Source organism: Bombus vancouverensis, chromosome 7 (assembly GCF_051014615.1).
Source record: "Bombus vancouverensis nearcticus chromosome 7, iyBomVanc1_principal, whole genome shotgun sequence".
In the NCBI taxonomy this organism is placed as follows: Eukaryota; Metazoa; Arthropoda; class Insecta; order Hymenoptera; family Apidae; genus Bombus; species Bombus vancouverensis.
Window position 1 is genome coordinate 11,875,124 of NC_134917.1, and position 16,154 is coordinate 11,891,277.

At 31.7% G+C, this 16,154-nt stretch overlaps 3 protein-coding genes across 6 annotated transcripts; 2 read left to right on the forward strand and 1 right to left on the reverse strand.

Moving 5' to 3' along the window:
- The first annotated feature begins 4,416 nt into the window (after window positions 1-4,416).
- Window positions 4,417-7,129, forward strand: LOC117155994 (uncharacterized protein C18orf63-like). The gene is made up of 10 exons (XM_033332613.2): window positions 4,417-4,692; window positions 4,791-4,926; window positions 5,002-5,176; window positions 5,256-5,418; window positions 5,506-5,602; window positions 5,691-5,930; window positions 6,005-6,230; window positions 6,307-6,482; window positions 6,569-6,664; window positions 6,753-7,129. Exons 1-10 carry the CDS (start codon window positions 4,529-4,531, stop codon window positions 6,918-6,920), a joined length of 1,641 nt encoding a protein of 546 aa, XP_033188504.2. The 5' UTR covers window positions 4,417-4,528; the 3' UTR covers window positions 6,921-7,129.
- LOC117155979 (uncharacterized) lies at window positions 7,002-9,424 on the reverse strand. 3 transcript variants are annotated; one of them, XM_076620149.1, is made up of 6 exons: window positions 9,336-9,424; window positions 8,576-8,812; window positions 8,311-8,499; window positions 7,668-8,214; window positions 7,321-7,594; window positions 7,002-7,241 (listed from the first exon to the last, which is right to left on the reverse strand). In XM_076620149.1, the coding sequence occupies exons 2-6, from the start codon at window positions 8,658-8,660 to the stop codon at window positions 7,134-7,136; spliced, it is 1,203 nt and encodes a 400-aa protein (XP_076476264.1). In that variant the 5' UTR covers window positions 8,661-8,812; window positions 9,336-9,424; the 3' UTR covers window positions 7,002-7,133. The 3 variants fall into 3 exon arrangements, with proteins under 3 accessions (XP_076476264.1, XP_033188477.1, XP_033188476.1); XM_033332586.2 differs by lacking the exon at window positions 9,336-9,424 and adding an exon at window positions 9,189-9,324; XM_033332585.2 differs by lacking the exon at window positions 9,336-9,424 and adding an exon at window positions 8,958-9,184.
- A 426-nt stretch (window positions 9,425-9,850) lies between these two features.
- Window positions 9,851-15,454, forward strand: LOC117155981 (uncharacterized). Of its 2 annotated transcripts, XM_076620151.1 has the most exons (8): window positions 9,855-9,978; window positions 10,141-10,330; window positions 10,429-10,611; window positions 10,805-11,054; window positions 11,554-12,164; window positions 12,851-12,863; window positions 13,456-13,809; window positions 14,804-15,454. In XM_076620151.1, exons 2-8 carry the CDS (start codon window positions 10,142-10,144, stop codon window positions 15,094-15,096), a joined length of 1,893 nt encoding a protein of 630 aa, XP_076476266.1. In that variant the 5' UTR covers window positions 9,855-9,978; window position 10,141; the 3' UTR covers window positions 15,097-15,454. The 2 variants fall into 2 exon arrangements, with proteins under 2 accessions (XP_076476265.1, XP_076476266.1); XM_076620150.1 differs by lacking the exons at window positions 11,554-12,164; window positions 12,851-12,863 and having other exon boundaries at window positions 9,851-9,978; window positions 13,477-13,809.
- Window positions 15,455-16,154: the final 700 nt, after the last annotated feature.

Below are 16,154 nucleotides of genomic sequence, written 5' to 3' on the forward strand. Positions count from 1 at the left end.
AGTGCATACGCAATTAACACCTTTAATGCCAAACGATGGTACATTGTTGCAAGGAACATTTGCGAAAATGATTATATATATGTCGGAGAAGCGTCAGGAATAGGGTTGGGGGCGTTCGATAAACCTTCAGGGGAATTGGCCATCGTTGTGGTATCACAAGGGTACGGTCTGCTAACACGAGAATGAACACCACCGACGCGGTATCGACAATCAACAGCAGTGGCTGGGCACTTGCGATGCTAGTAACGTTGGTCTTAGGCTCGATAACGAATCCACGGTCAACGGGGTGATAGATATACTTGCTCTAACTCAAACGTGTACTACTCACTGATCGTAAGGCGCTACTCCCTTCGTCGATCAGATCTCAAAAAAGAATGAATTCTCGTCGTGAGGATGCCACCGAGGAAAACTATGATGGGATGTATCCAAGGACACAAGATCATCGGACTCGTCGAGTATAGCCCTCGTCCCGAAAGTAAGGGAAATTGACGTCTCTATCAATTGGTCAATTTGGGACAATTTGCGCTGCCTGCCCATTTGCAAAATCTTAATTACCGAAAAAACCCAGGTTTCGTACCGGGTCCTCAGGCTAACCTTACTCGTGCCGTGCAAGTGCCTCAACCTCTGGTATTCATTGTACGAAAGACCCGTTGGAATGTTTTACCGTCAGCAACCTTTATGGTTATTTCTCTTAATGAGGGTCATACTTTCGCTCTATACCTTTGTTTGACGAAGCACCCGTCCCGTTGACCGCAACTACGTTCGGCGGCTGATAATCGCCTTAAGCCCAAGTTTATTATCCCAAATCGCAAACAGGTACCATTGGGCAAAATGACGACAAATTGTTTAATTACAACTGTAAGCTTTAATTACAATTTTACGGATTTTCCCGAAGTTCCAGAGGGAAGGTTTCGATGTCCTTTCATCTCCGACATATGATATAATATGTATGATGTAATATAACATAATGCTACAGCGTTTTACTATTCGCATCGCGAGAGAACTTTATCACAAAATAAATTTATAAAATGTTACAAACGATTGAATTTTCCTGCAGAAACCCTGTGTGAGTTGTTTCACATATTGAAGAACTGCGTACTTACATGTAAAAATAATTTCATTATAATCCGCGATGATTGACACCGGGGCAGGGTATACGCCACAAGGTGTAGGATGCCATAAAGTAACGGGTACCTAGGACTTTAGACTATACTGTTTACGACAGCAATTATTCTTCTACCAAAAATTATACCTATACCCATATATTATACCCAGGAAGCAGATGTCGGATTAGGACTGTGGCATTTGAACCGAAGTAATGGACGGATTAGGAGTTTCCGAATATTGCAAATCTGAAGCAGAACGTTATGGAAATTCCGGTAAGAATTGTAGGAAGACGATGTCGAACTAGAGATATTACGAAAACTCGATTAGAACATCTTAGCAAGCATCTATTGTCATTTTCTCTTTTATTATATCTGTTAATAATATATCGTAATTTTTTGTCGTTCTCTTTGACTCTCTAGACTGCGCAGCAGTTTTTACTGATATTTTAAACAACGTGTTAATATTGCCAAGTAAAAATGGATGAAATAAGAATTCCTTCAAAAGCGGCATAATTTTCGGAGCTGAGTAAATAAGAGATATACTTTCACGCTGTACCTAGCGAGCCTCCTTTATTTTACACAGTGCAGTACAGTTCAGTAAGGGGCGGAGCATCGGTGAAATTTGATTGGTCGACAACATGCCCACTCTGCACAGTGGATGCCTTGCAGTGCATTGGAGGAGTCTATTGCTGCCGGCTACTGTGGGTAGGGATAATTCCCGGTACGTACCAGCAACAAGATTCAGTATTAGACTGACGGTCGAAGAGTTTGTGTGGCTCGTTCGTACGATTGCGCAGTTTTAGTAAATCGAAAAATATAAAATATACAAGACTAAGATATTAAATATTTGTCAAGATTCCATTTGAAGAGTTGGGGTGCTGTTGAAGCGGAACGTCAACATCTGATATTCGTAAGTTTTGTCTCTAATATATTTCTGTTTGATCAATTGTACACGTACGATATTTCTTAAGTCATTTCCAATTAGTAGATATTTCAAATTCGTTTTCTTTTAAATAGGTTCGAAGGTATATTAAGGTGCAATAAAATGCTTCCTAATAATTACTTCCAAAACTTAATGGGACATGGGCCAGAATCTGTTGTTGGCCAAGATGATCATTCAACTTTGCCGGTTGATTCAATATCGGCGGATGAGCTTGTCGTACCATCGGGACCTTCAGCAAGGGTGATTCATTCAACATCAGTGGTACAGTCGACGGCATCATCGTCGCTTACTTATTCATTGCAGCAGATTTATTCAAGACCAATAGCTCATATATTGCCGCTGGTTGATCCAACGTCGTCGGATCGTCCAATGTCCCCGGCTCCATCCACGTCGCGTGTTACGGAATATTCTATTGAAGAAGTAAGACCTTCGAGTTCTCGACGTTGGCCTGAATCTTTCATTGACCCTGCCAGTGTTGCAGCTGCAGGATTACACCATAGCGATCAAGTAGAAGCGGTTCAATGTTTTGAATGTTACTTGGTAAATCCGCAAGCAGACGGTGTTACTCCCATGCATATTCATGTGAGGCGTTCTCCAGAGTGCAGATTTATCCGCAATGAACATTGTGATAATGTACCAGGCCAGGAGTTATATGAAATTTCTGCAGAAGTAAGTACAAAAACTTAAACCCTGAACAATATATATAATTAACAATGTGTATAATTAATAATTCCAATATATACTTATGTACATTATAATTATTTCAGGCACCAGTGGAAATTACAGATGAGAATCCTGAGAGATCCAATAATGATAATGTTAGTAATGAAATGATTCTCCTTGAAAAACTTGGTAAGTAATAAAAATAAAAACATAGATTGATTACAAATTCGTTAATTTGTATGAAATCCGTATACATATACTCAATTTTATTATGTATTATGTTTAAATATACTGTTTACTATTTTAGCTTCCCTGGAAGAAGAAAATCGGACATTGAAAGATGCTCGTTCGTGTAAAGTTTGCATGAGACGAGAAGCTGTAATTACTTTTTTACCATGTGGGCATTTAGCAACTTGCCAGTATTGTTCACCTGCGTTCCGTAGGTGTGTAATTTGCCGAAAACGGATTACAGCAATTAACCGTATAGTTGTGGCGTAATGCATGCAAATGTGTAAATTAGCTTATTCATATCTCTCGAATAAATTATCTTTATAATTTTGTAAAAATGACATACACACATTAATATGTTTGGTATAATGTATCGTTAAACTAAGTGTATATGTTAGGAAATGATAAAATGTTTTATTTTTAGTACTATTTCTAAAGTAATTACTAAACAGAAACATAATATTAAACTAATCAAATACATTTTTTCTGTATATTTTTGGCTCTTTTTGTATTTTAACCTTTTTTGTTACTTAGGTAACATTAATTTGTATTATGTATCTTATTTTATCTGAATATAGGTAACTTTTTCTGCATCTAACTAATTGTTCTTTGTTTTATTCCCCCTTATTGTTAGTGAAATGAAATTGTATTATATACACACACACGCGCGCGCGCGCGCGCGCGCGCACACACACACACACACACGCACGCACGCACGCACGCACGCACGCACATATAACCAGTTACCTATTCAAATACTACGCTATGCATAGTTTTGAAATTTGAATTACGCGGCGTTTATTTCAAATGGCTTGAAGTTATGAATATACAATATAATTGAACATTACTGAACCGTTGTGTTACGTATGAATCTGGCCTAATATTTAGCGATATCAATATGCAATTTAGAAGCGAAATTTGAAATCACGTTCACATACCTGAAATGTCAAATACATCTATATATTGGTCAAAAATTCGATGCGAGTACTATAGCAAGGAGTGAATAATTCAAGGAGTGAATTCAAAATACAGGAAATACGCTATTGGAAAACGTTAAGCTTAGTCGTTAAAAATCACAATAAATTAAAAGGTTTTCATTCAGCCATGCGAGGTTATTAAAAAATGTTTTGTCTTCTAATTGAAAATTTCAAGCAGATCTCTATAAAGAAGCTATGCTTACATCTTAATATGTAGTTATCTTGAATTTTTCGCGCACTTTATTTGAACAAAGCGGTTCAGCGATCCGTACCAATATATATAATATAAACTCCTCGGTAACCGCTAAATAAGATAATATATTGATAATAGAAAAAGAGTCGTCTTTTTACTTAAGAAGATTTTAAATTTGTTTTAAATATAAAAAGTTTAGATATCTCACATACAAGTTTAATTTTGAGACAATTGAGAATAAAGCTTCTTTACAAAAATCATATTTAAAGTATTAGTACAACTTTTGAAATTTTTAATGTTGAAATGTTAAATTTTTAATTTTAAATATTCATTCGAAAATACGTTTTCGAAAAATTGTTAGTATAAATTGGATCTACAAGAACATAAAATAATTAAGAATAGCAAGCAATTATATATAATGGATGCTTGTAATCTTATGAATAAGAAAAAAGAACAATCGGTTCTGTACGCTTCATTTCCGGAAATGAGTAACCTATGTTGTGCAATTTGCGAAATTGATTTTCTTGAAGTTCATGATGCATCGGCGAAATCAAATTTTCATTGGCAAACGATTAAGTGCCGGTAAGTCAAGGGCAAATTCTGCGAATCAAAAATTTTCTATTATATAATACTATTTTATTAATGATGATCTTTATATTTTACTAACAATAAAATTTTAGATTACTTATTCATTTGATATCTGACGTTATTGCTTCACCAGTAATGGGTACAGAAAGATATATATTTGTTATAACGCATAAACAATTTTCTCAAAATGGTAGATTGGAACAAATTTTAAGAAATTTTAAACTAGTGGTATGTTCAAGACACAAATCTTTATTCACTCTAAATATATTATTTCGATAATAAACTGGTTTTTATTCCTGTCAGTATCAAGGATCAAGACCAGTTACTACAGAAGTTTATAAAAGTTGTCTTAGGTATACCATGCAAACTAAGATAGCTCCTTTGTGGAATAAAGTTGATGATTATTTTGTTCAAGGAAAACATTTTTATAACTTTATAGAAGGAACTAGAGCATTAAAATTAGATGTACTTATAGAGGGTAATAAAAAATCTAATTTTATTCTTCGTGTAACTAATATTAAAAAGTGTGAAATATATTAACATTACAAAGTTTTTAGATAGAAAAATGTGTTTGCAGCTTCATGCAGAAATACTTAAAATTCCATATATAAAACTTGAAGACTATCTTTCACCATCTATTATATCACATTTTTTAGCAGACCCTAAAGGATACGTCGATTTATCTCGTTATAATCTTCCATTTGTATATGTATTACCAAGGTAACAATAATTTATTTCATTTAGTGGAATATATATGGGATATACATGTATACTTGGTTTAAAATACAATTTTTTTCATTTTTGTAGTACAAAGAAAGGCAAACTATTATCTGTGTCTAAAGAACTTCCAGCAAAATGTGCTTTTAAAGATTATGACCAATTACGTAGACACTGGAAAAATATGGTATAAATGACAATACCTATGTTTATTCATCTTGCAATTTACTTTCAAATATATCTTTGTATATATATATGTATGTATAACGTTTTAGTATGGATATTATTTACCAAAAAATAAAGGTGGAATTTTATTTTATGAAATTAAATTTTTGATTTCCAAATCCAAGGTTTTTACATATCCTCACATGTGTGTAGCAAGTAGTCCATTAGAAATTATTCCAAATAGAGAGAAAGAATCTACAATTACACATTTTTTATCTGACATACTTATGAAATTACCTGCAGTTTGTGGTAAACGGCTACAGATATCCAAGGATACCCCATTTGATACAGTGAGTTACACAGAATATTTAATAATTTCTATTCAATAGTCGTAAATAAAATCTATTCTCCATTATATATACAGAAATCTTTAAATATAAAGTCAAGTAATGCATCACCAAAGGACAGAGGATTAAGTACACACCTTAAGGAAAAGGGTAATATTGTCTCGCAATTAGAATTGTCTGATAAATATGTAGATGGGTTGACAAAAGATGTAAATGCTGCTGTATCATTAAGAACACGATTAACTAAAATTCATCAAATTCATCAAAAATTAAACAACAGGGATGTGAAAGAAAATCAAAGTGGTACTAAGATAATAATATACCTGTACAAATATACCTAAAAATTGTAATTACTTGAGTTATAAAATAAATTTCATAGGTATTCAATGTTTAAATACTATGCAAAATTCATCTATACAAAATGTGGAAAATAATTTGAACACAGTTAATAAAGATAATACATCAAGAAACCCAAATTTTACGGTATCAGAGGAAAGAACAATTTCTACATACTTTAAAATTCAAAACATGAATTCTTATGCTAAGACAAAAGGGGTATCTTATTCTCCATTTTCTATGTAAAATATATTTTATCTTTCATTGTTTATGCTTCACTTATAATCTTCCCTTTTTAAAAATAGCTACCGCAGGAAAAGGATCAAAGACAAAAACATTTAACACTGAAGGAGAAACTATCAAAGGCTAAATCTGATAAAGATAGCAGCTCATCTGCACTGGTATACACGCACTTATGTTCCTAAATTCCGTATGATTAAGTTAAAATTACATATAATTATTAAATAAGATCAAAACAATATTGTGCAGACAATGGTAAAAATGAATCGGTTGGATCAAATGAAGAATAGTGAATTGAGTGATTGGCTAAAAGAGCGTTCAATTCCACATAATTCTAAAGGAAAGAAAAGTGTACTTATTAATAAAGTATTATCGCACATCAAGAATACGACAATTTTACAGCCATTCCGTATGTAAATGTATCTTTATAAGCAAAAATAGAAATGTATCATATGTGTTCTTAAGGGTACTAAGTTAGTATAAAAAATAATACTAATATGCTATAACATAACATATTATATTTTTACGTTTATACATTAAAGCAGCTTTAGTATATAACAAATAAAATGATAATATGTAATTAGATATAATTAATAAAAGGTAATAAATTCGTTTTGTATCACAGATTTTTTATGATCTATTTATCACTTCTAATATAGCTTTTCTGTCAGCTTCATTTTTTATACCAATTTCAATTAAATCTTCATTAGTTAAAGTCATAAACAAATCAATGTCAACCTGAAATAAATGTACAATATTAATTTATAATAAAATTTTATACATATATATATAACACATAATTTAATAATATATTTACTTCTTGTTCGAGAAATATAGGCACATATTGACCTAATCCGTAATGTTTTAATAAAACGAACATTTTTGCTTCTTCTGAATTTAAAATCATTCCTCTTGGAGGTGTCTTGTAACGTGGTGGTGTTGGTGTATTTTCCCCAAATACATTTTCATCATTCATATTTGGAGGAATATTTTGTTGGCGCAATGGACTAAATTCAGGCACATATTCAAGAGTAGTATCAAGATCTTCTTTGTATTGAATATTTAAATCTTGTGGCCGAATGGACTGTAATCTTTGCAAACAATACAGTTAAATTAAAGTATCATATTTATTTTCTACATAATGTAGAGCAATAACTAATATACCTCTGCAAAGGTAGTTCGCTTACATTCTTTCCACTTTTTGAACAAGTTAGCATTACTTCATCTTCATTTACAAATAACTGTTTATCTTTTGTTTCATCTTTTATATTGAAATTAATTTCCTCATTATGTTTATTTTGTGTAAAATATATATTTGGAGATGTAGGTAACAGTTCGTTCAGATTGCAAGTCAAAGTGGGTGAAATTAAACTAGTCTGAACGCTTTCTGAATGATTTGTCTCTAAACTTAATGCACAAGGTTTTGAAAGCTTATTTGGATCTTTTATGACATTGTTGTTACAGTTGACATTATTGCACATTGTAGTATCAAATGTAACTAACGGTATCTTATGAACATTTAAAGGAGACTTATTACTATTATTTTCATTTACTAGTTTGGAAAGACTTAAACAGTCCTTATTATCTGGTTCATTTTCTATAAGAATGTTATCTGAGTTATCATTCCAATAATCTTCTGTGTCAAAATATTTTGCCAAATTTTTTATTTCTGGTACTATCGACTGCTTCATCATACTATAAGTATAGTCATCTATTTGAAAATTAATGGTAAAACTGAATAAAAACTCTTACCAGCAATATTATGCATCGTTATCGTATCAATTTTAAACAAAATGTAATATCTTACTACTTTTTGAAACATTAAATCCTAATTCTATTAATCTAAAAAATAAATTTTTATCATTTTTCATAGCTGCAATGCAAAGTGGTGTAACATCATCATTTAGAGAATTCAATAGTGCTGATGGGCATGCTTCATATATAGTTTCAAACATATCTTTATTTATTGCAGCTGCCAATCCAAAAACAGACATGCCTACAAACGAACAGAAATAAGGAATTTACTGATATAACAATATTATATATTTTCACACAATACATTAATTGTTTACCTAAATCAGTTGATTCATTCACATTAGCATTTTTTTGTAAAAGATATTTAACCATTTTAATGTTTCTATTGCGTATTGCTAGCATTAATGGTGTCCAACCAAATTTATTTTTTCTATCAATAATATGACAGCAATCATGTTTTCGAAAAATTTCTTTTGTGATATCAATACAACCATTTGCTGCACTAATGTGTAATAAATTTTCTCCGTAACTGTTCACCTTATTCAGCGTGTATTCTGAAAATCGAAAACTAAATGTCGAAATGTGTCTTTCTTAATTAATTGTATGAAACTAAAGAAAATAGCATAATAGCATTAAATATTCATGAGGATAAATTATTGCATAATATGTAGTTATATAATTATACATATAATTTAATACCCCCTTTTTGTAACGCTTTTATGACTTCCCACTCCATAGTTTTTTTGAATAAAAATTTCCTCTTTTATGATAACTTGTTTGTAATTTGATCTTCCGTAACTATTATTGATACTATTATATATTATCCGATTCTTAATTTACGCCAATTTGTACAAAAACACAGTATTTAACAATATATCTTTAACTTATTATTGTATTCATTTATCGAATTAAACATTGAAAGTGACCTACAAATATGGTTTTATATTTTGTTTGATTTGTTTGTAAGTTCCTGTACTTGAATGTATTGTCTACTATGAATTAGATAATTCAATTATATAATATAAAAATAGTTTTAAATGAAATAACAAAAGTGCTTGTATTTAAAAATTGTATTACAATCGAAAGTCTGTTTCATTTGTCTGCGATGTTGTTTCATTTTTGATAATTTTCGCCAAAACTCTTTTAGTTTTGTCCCAAAACAAAAGTGTCTTTTTTACTAGTAATATGGTGGCAGCACGGTCTCATAAAATGTGACGTGCATGATAATTTCTGACAGTATTTGAATTTCATTTTTCAAATCATATGTCTATTCGGCTCAAAAAGCCAATTATTTCATAAAATTACAAAGCACCACAGTCATTCTTGTTCCTATAACCTGTGAGCAACGAATTAAACGTGGTTTGTTGTAATATAACGTGCAATTTACAGCGATAAACTTTTACCGAATGTGAGTTATTCTTTGTTATGTACATTTCCAAAGTTTAGTTTTTTTTGTTTCTAATCAAAATAAAAGGAATTCGGTCCGCATTATCAATTTGTAATTGCATGATTTTGTCTAAAATTTCAATCATTTTTTCGCGGTGTAAGTTTTTGCTAGGTTAACTTTCAGACGACGCCGAGATTATATTTTTCGGGGTGGGGGCACTAATTAAGAGAATGTGGTTGGGGGAGATGAGTACGTATCGTTACCGTTAGTGGTCAATTTTCCCGAATCTTTATTAACTTTGGATCTACACGTTGTACTTTCAATTAAATGCGCGTATGTTGAATTCTCCTTTACTTTTTCTATAAAAAACCACGGTTTAGTCAATTTCATTATAGCAATATGGAAACACTGATTTCCTGTCACTGTATCATAAATTCTTTCATATACAATATCATTTACAAGTTTTGTTCGAATCATATATAATTTATTGTTTAGAATGGGAAGCAGTGGTCAATTGTATAGCCTGTCTTGGGGAGAGTTTAGTTCATCACTTGCTTCTGCGGTACAATTATTAAGAGGTCATGGAGATCTGGTTGATGTTACATTAGCCGCTGGTGGACGCAGTTTCCCTGCACATAAAATTGTTCTTTGTGCAGCTAGTCCTTTTTTATTGGATTTATTAAAGGTTCTAATATTATTAGTACATTGAACATTAGTACATAGAATGCCATCTATAACTTTGAAATATTATAATTTGCTTTTAAATTTATTTTCCATAAACAGAGCACACCATGTCAACATCCAGTAGTTATGTTAGCTGGTATAGGAGCAGATGATTTGGAATCATTGTTGGAGTTTGTGTATCGTGGTGAAGTAAGCGTAGAACCTTCTCAATTACCCTCACTCCTTCAAGCTGCTCATTGTCTTTGTATTCATGGATTAACACCTCCTACTATATTGACTGAGGTATGTGTTATAATCAAAATATAATAATATAATAATAGTATTTTATTGAAGTATTCATATCGTATAATTTTTATATTATATAATTATCAATTTTTATATATTTGTCTATGTTTTAATTAAGTATATATTTATTAATCGATAGTAATTCTTATGCATTTATGTAAAAGGATGATTCATATCTTTATTCATTTAGAATGGGGAAGAGGTGCCTGTATCAGCAATACCAACAGCAAATGAAACTTTATCAAAAGAAAGCATTAGTCCATATTTTCCATTGAAACGAAGAAAGAAAAGAAGAAAGTCATCTTCATCTTCTGGAAAATGGCCACGTAATGCCAATACTGCTGATAATGAAAATAGGACTATAGATGGAAGTGATAATAGCCGTTCAGCTAATTATGAGCATAAAGATGAAGATAATACAGAACATGGTGATGATACAGGTAAGAAATATTTAGCTTTTTATATTGCAATGTATTTTGTAATTATTGTATTTCTTAAACTTATTGAAAATATATATTTAAATTCTCATTTTGTATTTAATATTCACTTAGAATAATAAGAAATATCATTTTATTACTATATATTTTACACAGTTTTCTTTTTCTCATCACATTGAACTGAGTTGATCATTATATTATTGTGTATATTTAATGATCAGTTTAGTGGCAAATTTTAACAAGAATGGATATGCGATATTTACTTGTGTTCTGTGTCCGGTATATTATTTTCATTATTTATTAATGTATTTTTGGAGTATGATCCATAAATATTTAAAGCTTCTTTTAAGCTTTTCTATATTAGAACGGACACAAGCACAACCATCAATCGGGTTGAACTGCGTCTAATCAATCATGTCACATGTTATAACGATTCAAAAATTTCAGATACAAAAATCAGTTCAGCCCTGCATGGTAATATTGTGTTTGTGTCTGTTAACAGCAAACGATCGGTTGGAATATTCGAATCACCGAAGTTGTCACTCGCCACGTGCTCAAGAAGCGCAGCCGGTGTCGACAGAAAATTCTCAGACAGGAACACATCAGGATCAAATATCGGACAATGAATCGCACCTTCACACTTTAATGCCAATGCAGCCATATTCTCCACTACATATACCGCAATTTCCTGGTCCCTTAAATATGGGCTTTCCTCCTGGTATACCACTCCCACTAGTTACTCAGGGTACAACTGCTGGAACAGCGTCTTGTGGGCTGACAGGCAATATGAATTTGTCTAAAATACGTGGTGCATCCGACTGTCCAGGCGTTTGTCCATTATGTGGTGCTACGTTACGGCAAGCGAGAAATTTACGTAGACACCTATTATCCTCTTGCAAATATCGATTTAGTAGTAATCCGGTTCAGAGTTCCCCAGCTGATACAATGATGATAGAAGTAAAGCCTGAAGTCGAGTTATCGAGTTACAATGAGCAGTCAATGACGTATGGAACTGATAGTGGAAGTAGTACCTGTGAGCAAATAATTTGTAAGCCCAGCCCACTTCCTTCGCCAACATCACAGGGACCGAATGTTGTTTCCCCTCGAAGCAATGTTCCGTCTCCAACTATCGCTAGATGAATGTACAGAAAGAAATTGGAAGCGAAGATATAATGCGAACAGGATGTTTCCACTCTGTTATTGTGATTTAGGAACTGTTTTGTTTCTTGTCGCTAATTCGTCTTATAACGTATGTTACAAATTTACTTTAAGCAAGCGTATTCTTTTTTTACTTATCGCTTTAATGTACTTATGCGAATTTATGTTCAAACTATTGTTTGCGTTGTTTAAGGAAAGAAATAATGAATTGATATCGTTTTGTAAAATTCATCAGAATGAATTGATTGTTATATTATATGAATAATTTATTTCATACTCTTATTTTATTATTTTTTTATCGAATCTTTCTTGTTACGATTGGTATGAAATTAACTTGAAACAGGACGTTTAAAACGAAGTTAAAGTATGCAAAAATCTTCCACGTTAGTAAGTAAGAACAGTATCTTTAGGGTTAATGGGAATAGTCGATGAAAAATTATGCCTAGTGAAAGCGGTGGTATAAGAATATTGCAAAATACTTCTAAATTTTCGATATCCTTTAAATATTCACTCACGCAATAACTATGTGTGATCAGTTTTATATAAACTTATTGAATTACAAATCTATCTTCGAAGCTTATTTTTCTCATTTCTTTTGCCAATAAAATATCAAATTAATATTTTAACATATGCGCAAGTAGAATTCGAATTTCTGTTGTTGTACGTATGTGTTTGAAAAGAAGTGGTGTCAATAATCAAACACAGTATCAATAATAATATTGAGGTTTAAACGAAATCTCGCTTTTATTCACTTTTGTAATAAGGACATTAATGAACAGAAATTCCGGTTTCTACTTAAATAATTTATATATGTGTACATTTTTTATCTTTTTAAAATATTGGCATGCGTTTTATTTAGAATATCAGAATCGATTATTAGGTATAAAAAAACTCGACAACATGAATTATACTTAACTAATAAATAACGGACTCATTTGACAGGATAGCAAAGGGTTATTTTATCATAGACTGTATACTTTTAAATAAAAGAATCTCTACAGGTCATAGTCTTTCGAGCTGTTTTTGCAAATATTTTCTGTACATGGCCTTTTTGTACGTACTGTACGTAATTATTTATTTATGACTATTAACCCATTTTTATGGAATCGCAATATGATCGTCTTAGCGGTAAATAAAACAAATGATCAGAACAATAAACATACAGATTAATATCCAGGATATAAACTTGTTTAATTACTGCCTATTGTTATGGTGATCTTTTTCAGGTGTCTTTGAATGTGTATAGATTTGACGGAATTAATTTTAGGAGATGGATTGTCCAAAGCACGAAGCATGTCAGATCAGCCGGCGTCGTGTCCACTTTGCGGGGCAATTTTGCGTCAATCACGAAATTTAAGAAGGCATTTAGAACTTCTACACTTTGGATTCGGTAGCAATAACAAATCAGGTGTCCACATGAGACACCGGAGGGCCGATAGAAATAGCGATCTTGTACGATCGACGCTTGCATCTATTTGTCCACCCCATATAACAAGAACGGATTACTCAAGAGTTATAGAGAATACCGATTTGTCGACGTTAACGTCTTTATCCATTGCTTCGACAGCCAATTCCAGCGCATCGAATGCCAGCCTTGCAGGTGAATGCTTAGCAGCTTGAGATAGAAAAGAGGAGGAACGATTGATACAATTACTTTCGATAGTTGATCACATAAGGGATAATAACAGCTACTTTGTAAGTAAATTGAAGGAAATAATGGAATACGGGAACAAAGCAGCATAAGGTTAAGAATGTTAAGAGAAAGACAGAAAGTAATATTGTATCGATCTTCCTATGGTGTCAAGTTTCCTGTAACTGTAGAATGTTTTCTTACGATTAATTTACTTGTATGTATAGTAGGGTAAAGCGTACAACCTCTGTATATTTCAATTTATTTGTCATTATGTGTTGAGAGATTGTAAGTTATTTTTTAGTTATTATATTGTAAATGTAATTGAACAAGAAACAAAATACAAGTATTTATGTTAAAAATGTTGTTAATTATTTTGTTTCATTTCTTTTATAATACTATGTTTACTTAAAATGATTGTTATGTATAACGTACTACTACATCATTAAATGCATATATTAAGTAACATTTATAAAACTAATACATAATTTACATAATGAAAGAAACATTATTCTTAAATATGTAAATCTTATTTCAATTTTTTTATATTAAGTTACGAATAATGAAGAAGCATGCCGTAGCTGGTAGAAGCGAAGGATTTTAATTAAACACTAAGATGGTTTATAATATAAAAATTTCATGAGAATGTAATTCAAATTTAATTCAAATTTTAATTAATTTGTCTTTTGATCTTTCTTAAATCGCAAAGATTCCACGATAATATATGTACGTATTTATAATATACCGTAATGATAGAAAAATTGTGAAATCGTGAAATTTGTTTAGAAAATAAGCTTTCTACAATTGTATATCATCAATCAATGGAATACAACTTCCAGAAAAAGATGTACAGTTTCGGTTTCTTGTTTTTTCTGTTCGAAGTATGTTTCGTATGAATTATATAAATGTAAAATCATCAAGCGACATATAAGAAAAACTGATATTCTTATGTTTTTGTAAACAGGAGGTTTGATGGGATCAGGTGTACTGGGAAGCGGTGATCAAAGTGCTAACTCTACTCTGGTCTCGGTGTCAAGCTCAAGCACAGCTTGTATTGCCTCTGCCAATAATGGAATTTACTCATCAGACGGTAGTGCCAGTATGCTAAATTGCTTATTACCATCGTTACCATCTTTGCCTTCTCTATCATCTCCGCACGACGTGTTTCGACACGGTGAAATGTTGCGAGTTGGTATTGCGTATCATGATTCCTCGAGGCAACATCCGAAGCAATCACAGCGCACTGATGTCACTTAACTTTCTTCAACGTACAGTGTTCTTTCGCCTTAAATATCAATTCGAATTAGAAGTTATCTTATTATCGCAAAGCTGACTATGTCAAATCTCGTCGCGTTTCAGTAATGAAGGATATATTAAAAATTGTACAAGTACTTAATGTGAGAAATGTAAAGAACGAAGGAAAACTTGGAAACTCCGTGCTTCGCTGTTATACATTTTTTGCTGTTGCTTTAGAATTTTGTAAATTATTATATTTTACAGCGATATACGGAAGATTAAAATTGTACGACACGCGAGTCGTAGAACTGTATCAATGTATCTTTGAAAGTTTAGTACGTGATGTTATTTATTTAAGAAATAAAACTTACAGTCGATATTGAATTTTGTTAAATTTTTACAACGAATGTTTATATTCGATGGAAATAATTACAGCCGTCCAATCCAAGAAGTTATATTTTCCCGTTCTACTATTGCTACCGTGACGCACGTTACGGTTTATGTTTTTGGTGTTTGAACAGATAATTGGATTGTTAGCCAGAAAAGCAGGACTTTTAAAAATTAACAAAGACGAAATAGTGTTACTTCGATTGGGTTTAATTCTTGTAAATATAAATAGGATGCAATGTAAGTATGCATAATAAAAGTATAATGATACATTAAAAATACAGGATTTTTGGATAAATAAATATTATTAAGTTTAAGGTATCAAAAAGTGAATTAATTTTGTTTTCCTCGGTTAACAGTCTAACGTTAATTACATATTTATAAATGTTTGGCTATAGATAGAAAAGTTCGTAAAATGCAAGAAAAAGATAAAATAAGGTGGCATATTAATTGTATCTAATGTTAGAGCAACGATACATGTACCAAATGAAACTTAGAATCCATACAACGTCTGTTCTAAGTATTAATTTTGAGTAAACACCTGCCTGCGGTATATCGTGTGATTAAATACTAATACTAATACTGGCAACAGTTCAATAGCAACAAATATGAGGATTTTGAACAAGTTATTAAACGAAGAAATTATAAAAGGAAAGAGAATTATCGATTGTATACATATAAAAATACATTGT

Coding starts and splice junctions, on each gene's coding strand:
- LOC117155994 (XM_033332613.2), top strand. CDS start 4,529: ATGGATGCTTGTAATCTTATGAATAAGAAAAAAGAACAATCGGTTCTG. Junction 4,693..4,790: donor TGGCAAACGATTAAGTGCCG/GTAAGTCAAGGG, acceptor ATAAAATTTTAG/ATTACTTATTCATTTGATAT. Junction 5,177..5,255: donor ATTAGATGTACTTATAGAGG/GTAATAAAAAAT, acceptor CAAAGTTTTTAG/ATAGAAAAATGTGTTTGCAG.
- LOC117155979 (XM_033332585.2), bottom strand. CDS start 8,994: ATGGAGTGGGAAGTCATAAAAGCGTTACAAAAAGGGG. Junction 8,215..8,310: donor ATTTAATGTTTCAAAAAGTA/GTAAGATATTAC, acceptor ATTTTCAAATAG/ATGACTATACTTATAGTATG. Junction 7,242..7,320: donor CTATATTTCTCGAACAAGAA/GTAAATATATTA, acceptor CATTTATTTCAG/GTTGACATTGATTTGTTTAT.
- LOC117155981 (XM_076620151.1), top strand. CDS start 10,142: ATGGGAAGCAGTGGTCAATTGTATAGCCTGTCTTGGGGAGAGTTTAGT. Junction 10,331..10,428: donor TTTTATTGGATTTATTAAAG/GTTCTAATATTA, acceptor TTCCATAAACAG/AGCACACCATGTCAACATCC. Junction 13,810..14,803: donor ATCGAATGCCAGCCTTGCAG/GTGAATGCTTAG, acceptor TTTTGTAAACAG/GAGGTTTGATGGGATCAGGT.